We start from the raw sequence: 20,555 nt of genomic DNA, 5'->3' as shown, positions 1-20,555 counted from the left end.
CAAACTGATTCCTGGTATAAAAGATAAAAGCTATGAGGAAAGACTTAATGCTTAATCTCTTTGCGCTTAGTAAAAAGAGACTCGGGGGTGAATTGATAGAGGCTTTTAAATTCATAAAGGGGATCAACAAAGCTGCTCTGCCAGCTTTCAGTATTCACCCAACCCTCCATGCATGGCCAGAGTCCCATTTTGAAAGTTATCCAAACAATCTGATCAATATGCAATCCACTGAGGCAGGGGCAAGGACATGGACATTTCATCAATTACATGAATGTTGCAAGAGCGTATTTGAGCCTTTGGAACATGGGGGTGACGGTGGCTCAGTCGGTAAGCTCTTCTGGCCGGCAGGGAGGAGGCTGTTTGGGAGCTGAAACAGGACGTTACACATGCAGGACTCAGCAGGACTGGTGCAATCAGCCCTTTATAAACACAGGTTCTCTTACTGCAGACTGTGCAACAGTGAAATTGCGTTCGGCCATTTTCACAGGAGGGTGACCAGGGGCCTCGTTTACAAACTGGTCTCAAAATCAAATCTTAAACAGATAGAACACTTACACTGCTGAATAAACCAGGCTAGGCCAGGCTAAACCAGGCCAGATTAGACTCAGCCAGGCTAGGCCAGGCTACACCAGGCTAGGCCAGGCTAAACCAGGCTAAACCAGGCCAGACCAGGCTAGCCTCCCGGTGCTCAGATTTCATTGGCCATCTCACAGAAAATCCTTTAAGTTCCACTTTGTGTTCTTTCAATTACTGCATTATAGAATTTTTATACTGACTTCATAGCAGTCATGACTCACACCATGAATCACACACAGGCAACGTTCCTCACTTTTATTTTCCAGACCATGTGGAACATGGAATTATGCATCCCAATAAATTACATCATTTGATTAAAAAAAGAAAGAACGAAAGAAAAAGAAAAAAGAAAGGTATGGGAGCCCAGCTCAGGCGCTGACGGAGATTGCAAAGATGGGAGACGGGGTCCGGCACTGGCGGGAGGCGGGGTCAAGCGCTGGCAGGAGGCGGGGTCAGGTTCTGGTGGAGGCGGGGTCAAGCGCTGGCAGGAGGCGGGGTGAGGTGCTGGTGGAGGCGAGGTCAAGCGCTGGCAGGAGGCGGGGTGAGGTGCTGGTGGAGGTGGGGTCAGGCACTGGTTAAGATGGGAGGCGGGGTGAGGTGCTGGTGGAGGTGGGGTGAGGTGCTGGTGGAGATGGGAGGCGGGGTCAGGTGCTGGTGGAGATGGGAGGCGGGGTGAGGTGCTGGTGGAGGTAGGGTCAGGTGCTGGCGGAGATGAGAGGTGGGGTGAGGTGCTGGTGGAGGTGGGGTGAGGTGCTGGTGGAGGTAGGGTCAGGTGCTGGTGGAGATGGGAGGTGGGGTGAGGTGCTGGTGGAGGCGGGGTCAGGCGCTGGCAGAGATGGGAGGCGGGGTGAGGTGCTGGTGGAGGCGGGGTCAGGCGCTGGCAGAGATGGGAGGCGGGGTGAGGTGCTGGTGGAGGCGGGGTCAGGCACTGGCAGAGATGGGAGGCGGGGTCAGGGAGCTGAAGAAGGCTTTTTCTCTCTCGCTCATCAGCTCAAAGTGCAGTGGATGGTGGCAGAAGCTGCACTCCTCTGCTGAGTGAGGCTTCAGCTCCAGCCCAACCTGCTTCCAGGTGCTCAGCAGCTTCTCTGTGGGAGGAAACACACCACACCACTCACACCTGGCCTGCAAGGGGTGCATGTCGCAGCAGTGCACCTTCTAATCACCCACTACTTACCCACAAAGTAGGCCATCATCTGGGGCGTGTGGTGAGGCGTGGGCGCGATGCGCAGAAGCTCCTCCCCCCGTGCCACGGTCGGGTAGTTGATGGCCTGAACGTAGATGCTATGACGGCTCATCATGATGTCACAGATCTCAGTGTTCTTTGCTGCATCAGAAACCTGAACTCAAGAAGAAAATGTCTCAGAAGTTAATAACACCATCCGTCTGTGCTATACCACTGCTATACCACACACCCCTGCTACACCCCACACCATCTATCCGTGTACTACACCACTGCTACAGTACTGCCACACCACTGTCTGTGTGTGTGTGTGTGGGGCTCACCCTGATGGGGATGATGTGGCTGGGGCAGTGTGTGTGTGTGTGTGTGGCTCACCCTGATGGGGATGATGTGGCTGGGGCAGTGTGTGTGTGTGTGTGTGTGTGTGTGTGTGGCTCACCCTGATGGGGATGATGTGGCTGGGGCAGTGTGTGTGTGTGTGTGGCTCACCCTGATGGGGATGATGTGGCTGGGGCAGTGTGTGTGTGTGTGTGAGGCTCACCCTGATGGGGATGATGTGGCTGGGGCAGTGTGTGTGTGTGTGGCTCACCCTGATGGGGATGATGTGGCTGGGGCAGTGTGTGTGTGTGTATGTGTGTGTGTGTGTGGCTCACCCTGATGGGGATGATGTGGCTGGGGCAGTGTGTGTGTGTGTGGCTCACCCTGATGGGGATGATGTGGCTGGGGCAGTGTGTGTGTGTGTGTGGCTCACCCTGATGGGGATGATGTGGCTGGGGCAGTGTGTGTGTGTGTGTGTGGCTCACCCTGATGGGGATGATGTGGCTGGGGCAGTGTGTGTGTGTGTGGCTCACCCTGATGGGGATGATGTGGCTGGGGCAGTGTGTGTGTGTGTGTGGCTCACCCTGATGGGGATGATGTGGCTGGGGCAGTGTGTGTGTGTGTATGTGGCTCACCCTGATGGGGATGATGTGGCTGGGGCAGTGCACCACAGGCAGGGCACAGTCCATCAGCATGCAGCGCAGCAGGCGCACGTTGCGTTGGTGCATGCGGCGCAGCGCCCGCCCCTCTGCGCTCTTCAGGATCTGCAGGGACTGCAGCGCCCCCGCCAGGAGCATGGGCGGCAGCGACGTGGTGAAGATGAATCCCGCCGCGTATGAGCGCACTGCGTCCACAAGTGCGCTTGTGCTGGCGATGTACCCGCCCACGCAGCCAAACGCCTTCCCTGCGCAGACCCACAGCGCAGCTTACCATCAACAGCACAGCCAGCACTCTCACGTGAACAGCACAGCCAGCACAGTCTCACATGAACAGCACAGCCAGAACAGTTTACCATCAACAGCACAGGCAGCACCCTCACTTGAACAGCACAGCCAGCACAGTCTCACATGAACAGCACAGCCAGCACTGTTTACCATCAACAGCACAGGCAGCACAGTCTCACATGAACAGCACAGCCAGCACAGTTTACCATCAACAGCACAGCCAGCAGTCTCACTTGAACAGCACAGCCAGCACAGTCTCACATGAACAGCACAGCCAGCACAGTTTACCATCAACAGCACAGCCAGCACAGTCTCACATGAACAGCACAGACAGCACAGTTTACCATCAACAGCACAGCCAGCACAGTCTCACATGAACAGCACAGCCAGCACAGTTTACCATCAAGAGCACAGTCAGCACAGTCTCACATGAAGAGCCAGCACAGTCAGGCGCTGCTTCTGCTGAAGAACACGTCTCATATTTACTACAGCAGCTGAGCAGTAATAGCATCACGCGTGTGACACGCCTGTGAAACATTCAGACACTAACAGTGTTACACGCAGAGAGAGAACACAGCTGGTGTATCCTTAAGCAAGGCACTGTGTTTGCTTTTCATTTACTTGTTCAGTAAATAAGCAGTGGTGTAAACAGACATTTTAAAAGTAATCTGTGTAAACTGGATTAGAGTCTCTGCTGAAATCCTAAATGTAAACATGACATGATGCCTTTATACTATAATTTTAAAATCTCCTAATATTAAAATAACATTCAATTTAGCAGGTTCCCCCATCCAGAGTGTCTTGGCTCTTAAAAATATTTTATTTACTTAATTTTTTTTTGACCTAATCAATTTAAACTCTTGGATATATACTGAAGCAGTGCAGGTTAAGCACCTTGCGCAAGGGTACAACAGCAGTGCCCCACCTGGGAATCGAACCTGCAGCCAAATGTTCTGAAGCCGGTTTGGGGAGTGCCCCTTTGACTTACCCAGAGTTCCGGAGATGATGTCCATCTTGTGCATGACACCGTCGCGGTCACCGATGCCCCCGCCCCTCGCCCCGTACAGGCCGACCGCGTGCACCTCATCCACAAACGTGATGGCGCCAAACTCGTGTGCTACATCACACATCTCCTCCAATGGACAGACCGCGCCTGAGGGGAAAAACAGCTTCAGCATCCTACTCCATAGAGCCCTGCCTCCCAATCCCACCCCCTACCCCTCCATAGAGCCCTGCCTCCCAATCCCACCCCCTACCCCTCCATAGTGCCCTGCCTCCCAATCCCACCCCCTACCCCTCCATAGAGCCCTGCCTCCCAATCTCACCCCCTACCCCTCCATAGAGCCCTGCCTCCCAATCCCACCCCCTACCCCTCCATAGAGCCCTGCCTCCCAATCCCACCCCCTACCCCTCCATAGAGCCCTGCCTCCCAATCTCACCCCCTACCCCTCCATAGAGCCCTGCCTCCCAATCCCACCCCCTACCCCTCCATAGTGCCCTGCCTCCCAATCCCACCCCCTACCCCTCCATAGAGCCCTGCCTCCCAGTCCGACCCCCCACCCCTCCATAGAGCCCTGCCTCCCAGTCCCACCCCCTACCCCTCCATAGTGCCCTGCCTCCCAGTCCCACCCCCTACCCCTCCATAGTGCCCTGCCTCCCAGTCCCACCCCCTACCCCTCCATAGTGCCCTGCCTTTCACCCCAGTCCCACCCCCTACCCCTCCATAGTGCCCTGCCTCCCAGTCCCACCCCCTACCCCTCCATAGTGCCCTGCCTCCCAGTCCCACCCCCTACCCCTCCATAGTGCCCTGCCTCCCAACCCAGTCCCACCCCCTACCCCTCCATAGTGCCCTGCCTTTCACCCCAGTAACACCCCCAGTCCCACCCCCAACCCCTGCCTCCCACCCCAGTCCCACCCCCAACCCCGCCCCCTGCCTCCCACCCCAGTCCCACCCCCTGCAGGCACGCATGAGGGAGCCCTGGGTCGGCCCGTACCGTCCATGGAGTGCACGGTCTCGAAGGCGACGATCTTGGGCGTGGCAGGGTTGGAGCACTGCAGCAGGCTGCGCAGGTGCGCTGCGTCGTTGTGGCGGAAGATGAACTTGGGCGCTCTGCTGTTCCGGATGCCCTGGATCATGGAGGCGTGGTTCCCAGCGTCTGAGTAGATCTCACATCCTGGAGCACAGTGAGAGCGCGTGAGCGCAGCTGCAGACATGCAGACGCATATGCAGACACACACACGTGCAGACATGCAGCTGCAGACACACAGACGTGCAGACGCGCACACACACAGACACAGACATGCAGACACACAGACGTGCAGACATGCAGACACACAGACGTGCAGACACACAGACACAGACATGCAGACACACAGACGTGCAGACACACAGACATGCAGACACACAGACATGCAGACACACAGACGTGCAGACATGCAGACACACAGACGTGCAGACACACAGACACAGACATGCAGACACACAGACGTGCAGACACACAGACATGCAGACACAGACATGCAGACACACAGACACAGACATGCAGACACACAGACGTGCAGACACAGACGTGCAGACGCACACAAACAGACGCGCAGACGCACACAAACAGACGCGCAGACGCAGATGTGCAGACGAAGACACGCAGACGTGCAGGCACACAGACGGGCAGACACACAGACGTGCAGGCACACAGACGGGCAGAGACACAGACACACAGACGTGCAGACACGCAGACGTGCAGACACACACAGTGGTGATTGGTGGCAGAAGCCTTACCTGGCAGCATCTTGGCCAGGGTGAACAGGGTGGAGTCGTTGGCCACGAAGCAGGAGGTGAAAAGAAGGGCAGCATCCTTCCCGTGCAGATCGGCCAGCTCCCGCTCCAGCTCCACGTGGAACTTACTGGTCCCTGAAATGTTCCGGGTCCCTCCGGCCCCCGAACCGTGCTGCTGCAAGGTGTCCCTAAGAGAGGGAGAGAGAGAGAGAGAGAGAGAGATCATCAGAGAGAGAGAGCGTCAGAGGGAGAGAGCATCAGAGAGAGAGAGAGCATCAGAGAGAGAGAGAGGGAGAGAAGGAGACAGGGAGAGAGAGCATCAGTACCAGCGGCCGGGCAGGCGGGCACAGCGGCAGCTCAAATGCACACTCACATGACGGCGCTGAGGACGCGCGGGTGGCGGCTCATGCCCAGGTAGTCGTTGCTGCACCACACAGACACGTCCCGCCTGGAGGACAGGGACTCCGTGTAGTCGTCGGCCATGGGAAAGGACGCGGCACGTCGGTTGACCGTTTTAAAGACGCGGTACGTGTGATCGCTCCGCTTCGCCTCAATCTTCCGCTCAAAGAATCGGTCATAATGGAAGCTGGACACGGCTGAAAATAAGGAGGACAAAAGGCCTTAACCTTTATGCTCAGGGCCACACCTGGTCTGTACAGGTGTGGCCCTGAGGTGAGGGTGTTTGGGGTTTACAGGTGTCCAGGGTAGGGTGTTGGGGTGTAAAGGTGGCCAGGTTAGGGTGTTTGGGGTCTACAGGTCAGGGTGTTGGGTGGACAGGTGTCAAGGTGTTCTCACCTTTGGGCATGTTGTCCTGCAGCAGGTGGGACACCCGTGGGGGGCGCTGTTTCAGCAGGTCCTGGAGAACGCGGGCCGGCTCCGGGGCTTTGGGGGATGTCCCGGCCGTGGGGTTCCCTGGGGAGAGCAGCACAGTCAGCACACAGCCCTGCACCCACCCATGTGACATCAGCAGCGCAGGGCGGAACCAGGCAGGGGGCGGGGCTTACCGCTGCGCACAGCCTGCATTTCCTGCACGTCCTCCTGCAGCTCCGCACTGGCCTGGCGCACCACCCCGCGGCCTGGGCCCATGCCCATCTCCGCTGCCAGGAAGGGGCATTTAGAGCCCGAGTCCTGCCCTGGGGGGGGCAGGGGGTGGCCCGGGGGCAGCCCAGCAGGGGCCTCAGGGCCTGGGAGTGTTCAACACACCATGAGTAATTAACACACAGTCCCCATTTTAATGCCTACTGTCCTGGTATTTAATGGAAACAGTGTTGATTTAATGTGCAGTGTTATTAATGAATGGATATAGCCCTTTGGGGGCTGGTGAAGCCTGCAGTACTCACACTGTCCAGTGGGTGGGGTCTCTTTGGTGGGCAGGGTCTCCTGGGTATTCTGGCAGTGGGTGGAGGAGGAGGAGGAGGAGGACAGGGCTCGCAGGGGGGCGATGGCCAGGGGGCGGGAGGCCAGGTCCATCATCACAGGGCAGCGGAGCGCGAAACCCAGCACAGACCTCCCTGCCTGCTGCAGCAGAGCCAGGGGCACGCGAGAGAGGAAGGGGCAGCGACGCATCACACTGGCCATGGAGGACTGTCTCAATCTGTAACATAACCAAACAACCCTCAAACAACATCTCAATCTGCAACATAACCAAACAACCCTCAAACAACATCTCAATCTGCAACATAACCAAACAACCGTCAAACAACCCTCAAACAACATCTCAATCTGCAACATAACCAAACAACCATCAAACAACATCTCAATCTGCAACATAACCAAACAACCGTCAAACAACATCTCAATCTGCAACATAACCAAACAACCGTCAAACAACGTCTCAATCTGCAACATAACCAAACAACCGTCGAACAACCATCAAACAACGTCTCAATCTGCAACATAACCAAACAACCCTCAAACAACATCTCAATCTGCAACATAACCAAACAACCCTCAAACAACATCTCAATCTGCAACATAACCAAACAACCATCAAACAACATCTCAATCTGCAACATAACCAAACAACGTCTCAATCTGCAACTAACCACCAAACAACATGTCTATGAAAGAATGACTCTTTAACCATGAAATACTACAATAACCGAACAGATAATACCACATAATACCACAACCACTCTAACCATCAAATGAGCATCAAACAGCAAAATAGTAATTACTGTCAAATACTACCAGCAAAATACTGTCAAATACCACCAAATCCTCAGCAACAAACATCACAGGAAACTGGAACATCACAAAGGAAAACTGTGAACTGTGAAAAGAAAGCATGTTAACCTAAAACACAAGTAACTAAGGCTCTGAATCCAAACAAACTCACCTGAGTGTTTGCCAGTCCACTGTGGACCACAAACAGAACACCCTTCTGAACATGACTGGACACACTGCGCTGTGCAGGAAAGAGGAGCGGGAAAAGAGGCTCTCTCTCTTTTCCTTCTCCCTTGCTCTCTCCCTCTCAAACTGATTTTGCCAAGGTCAGCTGTGCCTGGCACTGCCACAAAACCCACTCAACTCAAGAGCTCCTGGTGTGCGTGACCAAGCTCTAAGGCTTAGTAACAGAGCACCTTCCAGAGACAGGCCCATCTGTCCAACAGCCATAGGTCAGATGGGTCATGCTCACAAGGACAGAGGCACGCACGCACGCACACACGCGCGCGCGCACACACACGCACGCACGCACGCACGCACGCACGCACACACACACACACGCGCGCGCGCACACACACACGCGCGCGCGCACACACACGCACGCACACTACACACGAGCACACACGCACACACACACTACACACACACGCGCGCGCGCACACACACGCACGCACACACACACACACACACGCGCGCGCATGCGCACACACACACGCACACTACACACGCGCACACACACACACACACACTACACACACACGCGCGCGCGCACACACACGCACGCACACACACACACACACACGCGCGCGCATGCGCACACACACACGCACACTACACACGCGCACACACACACACACACACTACACACACACGCACGCACACACACACACACACGCGCACACACACACACACACACACACACTACACACACACGCACGCACACTACACACGAGCACACACGCACACTACACATGCGCACACACACACACACACACACTACACACACACGCACGCACACTACACACGAGCACGCACGCACACACACACACACGCGCGCGCATGTGCACACACACGCACGCACACTACACACGAGCACACACGCACACTACACACGCGCGCACACACACACACACGCACACAGTTTTCTTTTGTATTCCCACTGTAAAGCCTCTGTGTGACAGCGTCTCTGTAAAAGGCGCTAGACATTTAAATGGAATTGAATAGAAAAATTAAGCCTTGTCAGTGCAGCCACGCCTCCTTAAACACGAACACACCCATTGGGCACAGAGGTGGGAAAACCCAGGTTCAGGAAGTAAAAGTCCTCCCAGTGTTATGTTCCAATCACTCAGATTTGTTAATTAACACAATTCTTCAGCCGAAAAGAAGATCTACTTACTGAAATCAGCTGGCTGATTTCCTGGATGGGAGAAACACAGGGCAGAACTTTTACTTTCTGACCCCTGGACTATCCCCCTCTGAAAGGCGGTTAGGACGTGTGATCTGTGCAGTTCTTAGAAATTAGTGGGCAGAGCTGTGAGGTCAGAGCACACATCTAAACTGCGGTTTACAGCACTGATTGCCTACCATTCACAGCAGCCCTAAGCAATGAAATGCAGAGCTGGATAAGACCGTCTGAATGGCTGCAGTACACGAGGGAAATACGATAACTGCATTCATAGCCCGTTTTCCCTGTAATTCCCAATCTTTCAACGCGAGTTCCTTGGTAAAATTAAAACAGATACATAAATGCATTCCGGCACAAGAATGGCATTCTGAAACATCAGCTGCACGTTTGTGTGGCTGCTGAATGTTGTTTATTTAAGGATATCCGCCTGATCATATTTCAACGAAATCTGTTTGCCAGTGCACAAACAATCATTCAGAATGCTGCGGCTCGTCTGGTCTTCAACCTCCCCAGACACTCCCACGTCACTCCCCTGCACACTACCCTACACTGGCTGCCTGTTATAGCTTGCATCAAATTTAAAACATTGGTCCTAGCATACCAGGCAGTCAAGGGATCAGCCCCAGCATACCTCCACAAGATATTCAAACCATACATGCCAGCCAGATCCCTCCGTTCTGCTACCTCAGGACGCCTAGCACCTCCCCCTCTTCGCACCTGCACTTCCAGAACACGTCTCCTGTCTGTTCTGGCCCCACGATGGTGGAATGACCTCCCTGTGGAGGTCAGAACATCTGAGACACTGACCCATTTCAAACGACGACTGTAGACTCACCTCTTCAGGCTGCACCTCTCCCCATCCCTCCCTACCCCCCTGTAAATGACTGTAAGCTTAGGGTTGTAACTAGGCAGCTGTTTCGTAGGTGACTTAGGTGTATTAACTGTCTTAACTACTGCTTGTATTTTTTCCATAGACTGCGTTGTTGCCGTTCTCGTTGTTAGTGTTAATCAGTTTAACCTTCAGGGTCCAAGTTGAACTATGCGGTTGTTCCCTGCACTTGGACCGGTACTTCTCTCTAGGGGTTTCGTCATACTTGTTCCTGGTTTTGGTTATACACTTTGTTGTACGTCGCTCTAGATAAGAGCGCCTGCCAAATGCCTGTAATGTAATGTAATGTAATGTAACAACACCATTTACAACGTGTTTTGTTATTCGTTAAGGTGAAAATATTGCGCTAACACGCGCGTTCTTCAAAAACTGTACGCAAACAACCTCGTCCCCGGCCGTTGTATTCTGCATTAATTCTACCCGGAAGTCAGACAGATTAGGAATGTTTAACAAACACGGCTGAATTCCTCAAGCCCCCATCTATGACCTCCACGCTCACGAGCACGGCACCGGTGACTCCGGGACACAGGCGCGCCCTCCGCGTCACGCGAAGTGCATCTGAGGTGACGGGCTGCAGGGAAACAGCGTTGCCAGATACACTATCTCCATCTGCTGCGACATGCGTCCAGTCCAATGGCCAGCCAGTGCGCACATTTTTATAAAATCCTCTTCATTTTATTTTCCAAGTGACACAAAAATCGCTGCTCCAGACCGCGCCATTACATTAGCGTTGCATTTTCTAGTTGCGGAAACACCTGTTAATATCACTGACAACCTACAAGTTAGACAATGTTAGCTGGCAGACTATGGATTTAAATTAGAAGGAAGCTCTAACTGGAGGAAAGTGACCCATACAACCCGTTCATCCCGTACTGATGCTTTAAAATGACTACCCCTAGATTTCTATTTAGAGACACTTTTCGTTTTACTGTACACCAAGGCTGAGAGAGACATTGGTACATGTCTTCATACGTTCCACCTTATCCTTCCGTTCGTACGCACAGGTTTGGGATGGAGACAGGGATACATGTCCCCACCCCCAATATTTTCATATGAATTCATCACTAGACAAGCTGTTATGCTTCTGAAACTGTGCTTGCCTACGCGGTCCAACAGAGTGTCTGCACCAAAGTTGAAATGAAACCTATGTCTAACTGGCTATGCTTCCGCTAGTTCTACGTCCGGGGTCCTCAGTCTTATCCAGTGTACCCACACTGGCCCTTTATGGATAAGACTGAGGACCTCTGGTTTAGGTAAATCCCACAGCGTACGGTGAGTGATCATTCCCTGTCCTCGGTCCCCTTCCCCTCCTCTCCGGTTGGTTAGAAACGCTTCCCAGTAACTTACTCAAACCAAATACAAATCACTACCTTACCATAACAAGTCGCAGCTCCAGTCTCAAACAAATCTAAACACCTTCACCTGCTTGGGAACCGCGTCCGTTTGCAGATGTACTGGGTGAAGTCGCGACTCACGTCTCTACTGATGGCTACCTTGTAAACTATCACGGAAAGATGGATTTAGCTACTCGAGACACCGGCTCGCCAAATGTGAGCTTTACGTCAACGAACAAAATGTTTTTGTTTTTTTCACCTGATTCTTCGCAGTCAACGTCCGTTTTCTTGCACTTAGGCCACTAGATGTAAGACGACACAACTATGTGTTGTGTTTAAGTGATGTTACTCGAGAAGCGAGGGTTTCGTTATCCTACACTGAGGACGAACGAAGAGGACCGGTCTGCGTAGCCGGCTATGAAGACTTTACCAGCTCACGAATCTCGCGAGAACATCGCCCTAGTTCTGTCGCATTTTATGTACCCCAATCAGAGGACAGTATGTATAAGATGCAAATCAGACTATCTTGCCCATAGACGTATGTCTATGATCTTGCCCATTTACGACAATTTCAAGTCCACTTCCGTAGTTTACAGCCAAGGAGATGCAGTACAAATAATAGCGCTTCACATGAATGGTTTGAAGTGTGTGCTGTTAGCTCGCGCTGTACCGCGTTTTATATCTCTGATCCAAGTCCAGGACTTTATGTTGTGACTAGCCCATACTGTAATAAACTGGAAATGAAATACATTGGTCAAATGAAATTATTATTTTGTCTTGATTCATGTACGTTATTTTGGAATCAAAGCTTTCAAAACAGAAAAGCTCGTGTACTTTTTGTCTGCACTGAGCGCGAGATGCGGTTCCACATATTACTCATTTTTTGACGGATCCGAAAGAAAACACTTCCTAAATATGATAGTAACTGGAAAATTTAATAAAGCGGAATGCAAGATGAACTGAAACCTATGGCGGTTGTGGCTGAAGCTGTAGAATGTAAACCAAACATTCTGGATTTTATGTATCTGTGAACATCAGTTGTTTATAATACAACCAAGAATATGTCAATAAGTTCCCCTTATTTTCTATTAACTGATATAATTTGTTTTCTTTGGTCTATACTGCCACCACGTGGTGGGATGAAGTACTTCTAGTGCTAAATCTGCAAGGTTATGACACATCTACAACATAGGTGCAAATGAGAAATCACAATAGCCATAATTTCATAGTAAGGCAGTATAATGGAGTGGTCATCTAATAAAGTTCGTTGTTCAACCTTAAATTTAGTAACAGTCAGGGGTGTAACCAGAACCTAAAAAATACAGATGTCAAGAGACTCAGCAAAGGTGGAGGGTGGTTTGGCCACGGTTTACATTTTACCCCCTTTAATTTGTGCATTTTAGAGGATGCATTTTACAGAGTAAATGCTGTACATACAACATACAACTCCAGTTTAGGCTGAAGCACACACAGTCCAGCTGAAGCACACACAGTCTGGCTGAAGCACACACAGTCTGGCTGAAACATACAGGCTGAAGCATACACAGTCTGGCTGAAGCACACACAGTCCAGCTGAAGCATACAGGCTGAAGCACACACAGTCTGGCTGAAACATACAGGCTGAAGCATACACAGTCTGGCTGAAGCACACACAGTCTGGCTGAAGCACACACAGTCCGGCTGAAGCACACAGTCCAGCTGAAGCACACACAGTCCGGCTGAAGCACACACAGTCTGGCTGAAGCACACACAGTCTGGCTGAAGCACACACAGTGCGGCTGAAGCACACACAGTCTGGCTGAAGCATACAGGCTGAAGCATACACAGCCTGGCTGAATCACACACAGTCTGGCTGAAGCACACACAGTCTGACTGAAGCACACACAGTCTGGCTGAAGCACACAGGCTGAAGCACACACAGTCCAGCTGAAGCACACACAGTCCGGCTTAAGCACACACAGTCCAGCTGAAGCACACACAGTCCGGCTGAGGCACATGCAGTCTGGCTGAAGCACACACAGTCTGGCTGAAGCATACAGGCTGAAGCATACACAGTCTGGCTGAAGCACACACAGTCTGGCTGAAGCACACACAGTCTGACTGAAGCACACACAGTCCAGCTGAAGCATACACAGTCTGGCTGAAGCACACACAGTCTAACTGAAGCACACACAGTCTGGCTGAAACATACAGGCTGAAGCATACACAGTCTGGCTGAAGCACACACAGTCCAGCTGAAGCACACATAGTCCGGCTGAAGCACACACAGTCTGGCTGAAGCACACACAGTCTGGCTGAAGCACACACAGTCTAACTGAAGCACACACAGTCTGGCTGAAGCACACACAGTCTGACTGAAGCACACACAGTCTGGCTGAAGCACACAGGCTGAAGCACACACAGTCCAGCTGAAGCACACACAGTCCGGCTTAAGCACACACAGTCCAGCTGAAGCACACACAGTCCGGCTGAGGCACATGCAGTCTGGCTGAAGCACACACAGTCTGGCTGAAGCATACAGGCTGAAGCATACACAGTCTGGCTGAAGCACACACAGTCTGGCTGAAGCACACACAGTCTGACTGAAGCACACACAGTCCAGCTGAAGCATACACAGTCTGGCTGAAGCACACACAGTCTAACTGAAGCACACACAGTCTGGCTGAAACATACAGGCTGAAGCATACACAGTCTGGCTGAAGCACACACAGTCCAGCTGAAGCACACATAGTCCGGCTGAAGCACACACAGTCTGGCTGAAGCACACACAGTCTGGCTGAAGCACACACAGTCTAACTGAAGCACACACAGTCTGGCTGAAGCACACAGGCTGAAGCACACACAGTCCAGCTGAAGCACACACAGTCCGGCTTAAGCACACACAGTCCAGCTGAAGCACACACAGTCCGGCTAAGGCACATGCAGTCTGGCTGAAGCACACACAGTCTGGCTGAAGCACACAGGCTGAAGCACACACAGTCCGGCTGAGGCACACGCAGTCTGGCTGAAGCACACACAGTCTGGCTGAAGCACACACAGTACAGCAGAAGCACACACCGTCTGGCTGAAGCACACACAGTCTGACTGAAGCACTCACAGTCTGGCTGAAGCACACACAGTCCGGCTGAAGCACACACAGTGCAGCTGAAGCCCACACAGTCTGACTGAAGCACTCACAGTCTGGCTGAAGCACACACAGTCCAGCAGAAGCACACACAGTCTGGCTGAAGCACACACAGTCTGACTGAAGCACTCACAGTCTGGCTGAAGCACACACAGTGCAGCTGAAGCACACACAGTCTGGCTGAAGCACACACAGTGCAGCTGAAGCACTCACAGTCTGGCTGAAGCACACACAGTGCAGCTGAAGCACGCACAATCTGGCTAACTCGGGGCCAACACGATATTCCCAAATGAGTCGATTTGTTTGGACAAATCGGGGAAGATGGTTCTATCTAACACTACCCCCCCCCCCCACACACACCCCTGCCCCACCCCTGCCCCTGCACATGCCTGTGTGTTTAAGCAGCAGTGTAGTGTAATGGGTAAGGAGCTGGTCTTGTAAACTAAAGGTCACAGGTTCGATTCCCAGGTAGGACACTGCCGTTGTACCCTTGAGTAAGGTACTTAACCTGCATTGCTTCAGTATATATCCTGCTGTATAAATGGATGATTAAGATGCTGTGTAAGCTCTGGATGAGAGTGTCTGCTAAATGCCTGTAATATAATGTAACGTAATGTTTAGAAGCATGTGTGCATGTATGAGCTGCTGCAGCACACCTGTCCTGCCAGTAGAGAGAGACAAAGTTTCAGCTCTGAACAGAGCTGCTTATATTAAATGATTCTTATAAACCTCTACAAGTTGATTTATCATGGAAGAAAGTCTCAATGATTTCAGACACTGAAATACATAGCGACGTGATCTGGCACAAAATTCAACGTGCCTCAAGAATCCCTGGTCATCTATTTATAAATGATCACTTGGCTGATGGAACATCAAGGACCACGATGAAAATAAGTCCAGGACTATTTCATGTTATCCTTGACAATTTCTTCACATGCAAGTCTTTTGATACATGTGTTTTAATTTTGTCAAATAAACTAAACTAAACTAAACTTGTTCATAGGCTTTATATCTTATTCAACGTAAACTTCTCAACAAACAGATTCCCAGCCCAATGTACTCCTTATACTCCCTCCCTTTGAGGAATTGGATTTATATACTCTATACTCACATTTTTTCGTATATTCAATTTGAAACAATAAAATTTTGATTTAGAAAAAATGTATTATTACATGTAAAAGTAATTGTAGAATATGGTTTACAGAATGCTCTTCGGACCTACCTTGTACTCCTTGCTTGCATAGAGACACCACAGTGTAAATAAATTAATTACACACTCATACATTTGTGCATTAAATGAGCAGTAATGTAGTAACTGTGCAGAAGTACCGCAAAATGGTCAGAGCATAGAGCTCAGACTGTAGCTCATAATGATTAGAGAGCTCAGACTGTAGCTCATAATGATTAGAGAGCTCAGACTGTAGCTCATAATGATTAGAGAGCTCAGACTGTAGCTCATAATGGTCAGAGAGCTCAGACTGTAGCTCATAATGATTAGAGAGCTCAGACTGTAGCTCATAATGATCAGAGAGCTCAGACTGTAGCTCATAATGGTCAGAGAGCTCAGACTGTAGCTCATAATGATTAGAGAGCTCAGACTGTAGCTCATAATGATTAGAGAGCTCAGACTGTGGCTCATAATGATTAGAGAGCTCAGACTGTAGCTCATAATGATTAGAGAGCTCAGACTGTAGCTCATAATGATTAGAGAGCTCAGACTGTAGCTCATAATGATTAGAGAGCTCAGACTGTAGCTCATAATGATTAGAGAGCTCAGACTGTGGCTCATAATTATTAGAGAGCTCAGACTGTAGCTCATAATGATTAGAGAGCCCAGACTGTAGCTCATAATGATTAGAGAGCTCAGACTGTAGCTCATAATGATTAGAGAGCTCAGACTGTAGCTCATAATGATTAGAGAGCTCAGACTGTGGCTCATAATGATTAGAGAGCTCAGACTGTAGCTCATAATGATTAGAGAGCCCAGACTGTAGCTCATAATGGTCAGAGAGCTCAGACTGTAGCTCATAATGATCAGAGAGCTCAGACTGTAGCTCATAATGATTAGAGAGCTCAGACTGTAGGTCATAATGATTAGAGAGCTCAGACTGTAACTCATAATGGTCAGAGAGCTCAGACTGTAGCTCATAATGATTAGAGAGCTCAGACTGTAACTCATAATGATTAGAGAGCTCAGACTGTGGCTCATAATGATTAGAGAGCTCAGACTGTAGCTCATAATGATTAGAGAGCTCAGACTGTAGCTCATAATGATTAGAGAGCTCAGACTGTAGCTCATAATGATTAGAGAGCTCAGACTGTAGCTCATAATGATTAGAGAGCTCAGACTGTGGCTCATAATGATTAGAGAGCTCAGACTGTAGCTCATAATGATTAGAGAGCCCAGACTGTAGCTCATAATGGTCAGAGAGCTCAGACTGTAGCTCATAATGATCAGAGAGCTCAGACTGTAGCTCATAATGATTAGAGAGCTCAGACTGTAGCTCATAATGATTAGAGAGCTCAGACTGTAACTCATAATGGTCAGAGAGCTCAGACTGTAGCTCATAATGATTAGAGAGCTCAGACTGTAACTCATAATGATTAGAGAGCTCAGACTGTGGCTCATAATGATTAGAGAGCTCAGACTGTAACTCATAATGATTAGAGAGCTCAGACTGTAGCTCATAATGATCAGAGAGCTCAGACTGTAGCTCCTAATGGTCAGATTCCCAGCCAGGAGGCTGCCATTGTATTCCTGAGCAGAGTAGTCCTGATCTGCTTCAGTAAATGTGCTGCTGTATAAATGGATTGTATGTATTAAAAAGTCATCTGGATTAATGCTGCTGTAAATGCTAAATTTAAACCGAATATTTTTTTCAATAATGTATTTAGTCCCCAGGATACCAGCAGGTGGTGCTTTCACAGCTTGCAATTCAGTGGTCAGAACCTGAGGGGAATTCTCTCCCTTCCTCCTCTGTATGCAAAATGGTCTCAGGACCTCTGTTTTTTTCCTCTTAATGAGGACTTGGACAGTAGTGGCTGGTCTGGCCGTTTGAGAGGAAACATGTGGAAGAGATCTGCAAGCTGGCCTGAGCCTCCATTGCCACGTCTCAAATCCGCTCATCTGCTTACACCTGCTGACCAAATATATACGCCAACCTGACCCAACACACACCAACCTGACCCAACACACTCCAACCTGACCCAACACACTCCAACCTCACCCAACACATGCCAACCTGACCCAACACACGCCAATCTGACCCAACACACTCCAACCTGACCCAACACATGCCAACCTGACCCAACACACACCAATCTGACCCAACACACGCCAACCTGACCCAACACACACCAATCTGACCCAACACACGCCAACCTGACCCAGCACACACCAATCTGACCCAGCACACACCAACCTGACCCAACGCACATCGACCTGACCCAACACACGCCAACCTGACCCAACACACACCAACCTGACCCAACACACGCCAACCTGACCCAACACACATCAACCTGGCCCAACCTGACCAAACACATACCAACCTGACCAAACATACATCGACCTGACCAACACACACCAACCTGACCAAACACACATTGACCTGACCAAACACACATCGACCTGACCCAACACACACCAACCTGACCAAACACACATCACCCTGACCAAACACACATCGACCTGACCAAACACACCCTAACCTGACCCTACACACCCTAACCTGGCCAAACACACATCGACCTGACCCAACCTGACCAAACACATACCAACCTGACCAAACACACATCGACCTGACCAACACACCAACCTGACCACCTGATCAAACACACATCAACCTGACCAAACACACCCTAACCTGACCAAACACATACCGACCTGACCCAACACATCCTGACCTGACCTATGCCGCTTCAACATCGGCATATAACACATGTAACAGATCACTGGATCTGTTCTAAATCTTGAAAGTTATATTTTTCCAAACACGCTTTTTAATAATTTCACCCCATTAAAAAAGCAGTTCAGCCTGGTTTTCAAACACACATCCATTCAAGAGGGCTGTCCTGGAACAGTCATTAAAAATAACACTTATTAAGCTAAAAATGGAAAAGAAAATTTTATTACGTATTTATTATGTATTTTCCAAGGCAGTCTTGCTGGCTCATTCTTCTGTCACAGGAAAATGATGGACAATAAGCAGGTTGTCCTCAGTGTGCAGCATCTTCCAGCACATTACAGAATGGAAGCTAGTTAACACAAAGTCTCTCATTGCTAAGCACAGTACTGCACCCAGACTGGCCCCAAGAAATGATTTGTTTCTAAAAACATATATCTGAATAATTGCAATCAAAATATTGTCTTTCTGTATAAGACCCTGAAACATCATCACAAGTTGTTTCACAACCATTACATTTATTTGGCAGGCGCTTTTATCCAAAGCGACATACAAAAAGTGCATTTCATGGTCATGGACAACTACAAAACACAGGTTCAATAAGATACAATACTTATTTTGTACAGTTATTTCTAGCCAAGAACACAGTTTAGTTCAAACAGGAAACACTATTCTGACCTAACCGCTGCAAAGCCAACTAGGCAGAAGAACAAGCTACAGTATTAGGACAAATACAAATTACCAAAAAGTGCTGGGATGGGGGAACATGTAACAAGTGTCATGAAGGGGGTGGGGGGGGTTGTGGATTTAGAATGAAATATACAGAGTGGTGGTAGTTAGTCCAGGTATAGTCTGAAGAGATGAGTCTTCAGACCACGGCGGAAGAAGGGTAGTGAGGGAGAGGTTCGAAGAGGGACAGGGAGTTCGTTCCACCACTGGGGAGCTAGGGTGGAGAAGCCCTGTGATCCCTTTGCTCGGGTGGGAGGGGGTATAAGGCGCCCTGCTGCTGCAGAGCGGAGTGGTCAAGCAGGCGTATAGGATCGAATCATGACATGCTCACACCGTGTACTTTCACACAATAACCCAACAGCACTTCCCAACCCTCTACAGACATGCTCACACCGTGTACGTTCACACAATAACCCAACAGCACTTCACAACCCTCTACAGACATGCTCACACCGTGTACGTTCACACAATAACCCAACAGCACTTCACAACCCTCTACAGACATGCTCACATCGTGTACGTTCACACAATAACCCAACAGCACTTCACAACCCTCTACAAACATGCTCACATCGTGTACGTTCACACAATAACCCAACAGCACTTCACAACCCTCTACAGACATGCTCACACCATGTACGTTCACACAATAACCCAACAGCACTTCACAACCCGCTACAGACATGCTCACACCGTGTACGTTCACACAATAACCCAACAGCACTCCACAACCCTCTACAGGCATGCTCACATCGTGTATGTTCACACAATAACCCGACAGCACTCCACAAATCTCTACAGGCGTGCTCACACTGTGTACGTTCACACAATAACCCAACAGCACTCAACAAACATCTACAGGCATGCTCACACTGTATACGTTCACACAATAACCAAACAGCACTCCACAACCCTCTACAGGCATGTTCACATCGCATACATTCACATAATAACCCAGCAGCACCCCATAACCCTCTTACAGACATGCTCACACCATGAGCGTTCACAAAATAACCCAACAGCACTCCACAAACCTCTACTGTAAGCAACACAGTGAAAATGTGCAGCTGGTTACATTTAAAAGCAAGTTGTGTTGAATCATGAAGAGGAATTCAGATGAAGGGATGGATGCAAAAAAAATAAAATAAAACTATCTTATTTAGATTAAACTGAAATAAATAAAAAAGTGATTAATTTCACACCAAAATG

General features: G+C 50.1%; 1 protein-coding gene across 3 annotated transcripts; it reads right to left on the bottom strand.

The window, feature by feature from the left end:
* Window positions 1-816: 816 nt before the first annotated feature.
* On the bottom strand, window positions 817-12,009 carry LOC118208563 (5-aminolevulinate synthase, nonspecific, mitochondrial-like). Of its 3 annotated transcripts, XM_035383368.1 has the most exons (12): window positions 8,133-8,418; window positions 7,135-7,388; window positions 6,799-6,978; window positions 6,590-6,706; window positions 6,168-6,390; window positions 5,798-5,982; window positions 5,013-5,192; window positions 4,007-4,171; window positions 2,710-2,978; window positions 1,751-1,913; window positions 1,492-1,661; window positions 817-1,338 (listed from the first exon to the last, which is right to left on the bottom strand). In XM_035383368.1, exons 1-11 carry the CDS (start codon window positions 8,183-8,185, stop codon window positions 1,498-1,500), a joined length of 1,953 nt encoding a protein of 650 aa, XP_035239259.1. In that variant the 5' UTR covers window positions 8,186-8,418; the 3' UTR covers window positions 817-1,338; window positions 1,492-1,497. The 3 variants fall into 3 exon arrangements, with proteins under 3 accessions (XP_035239259.1, XP_035239260.1, XP_035239258.1); XM_035383369.1 differs by lacking the exon at window positions 8,133-8,418 and adding an exon at window positions 11,848-12,009 and having other exon boundaries at window positions 817-1,661; XM_035383367.1 differs by having other exon boundaries at window positions 817-1,661; window positions 8,133-8,417.
* Window positions 12,010-20,555: the final 8,546 nt, after the last annotated feature.

Source organism: Anguilla anguilla, chromosome 11 (genome assembly GCF_013347855.1).
Source record: "Anguilla anguilla isolate fAngAng1 chromosome 11, fAngAng1.pri, whole genome shotgun sequence".
NCBI classification, from domain to species: domain Eukaryota; kingdom Metazoa; phylum Chordata; class Actinopteri; order Anguilliformes; family Anguillidae; genus Anguilla; species Anguilla anguilla.
This window is presented reverse-complemented; position numbering and strand designations above follow the sequence as displayed.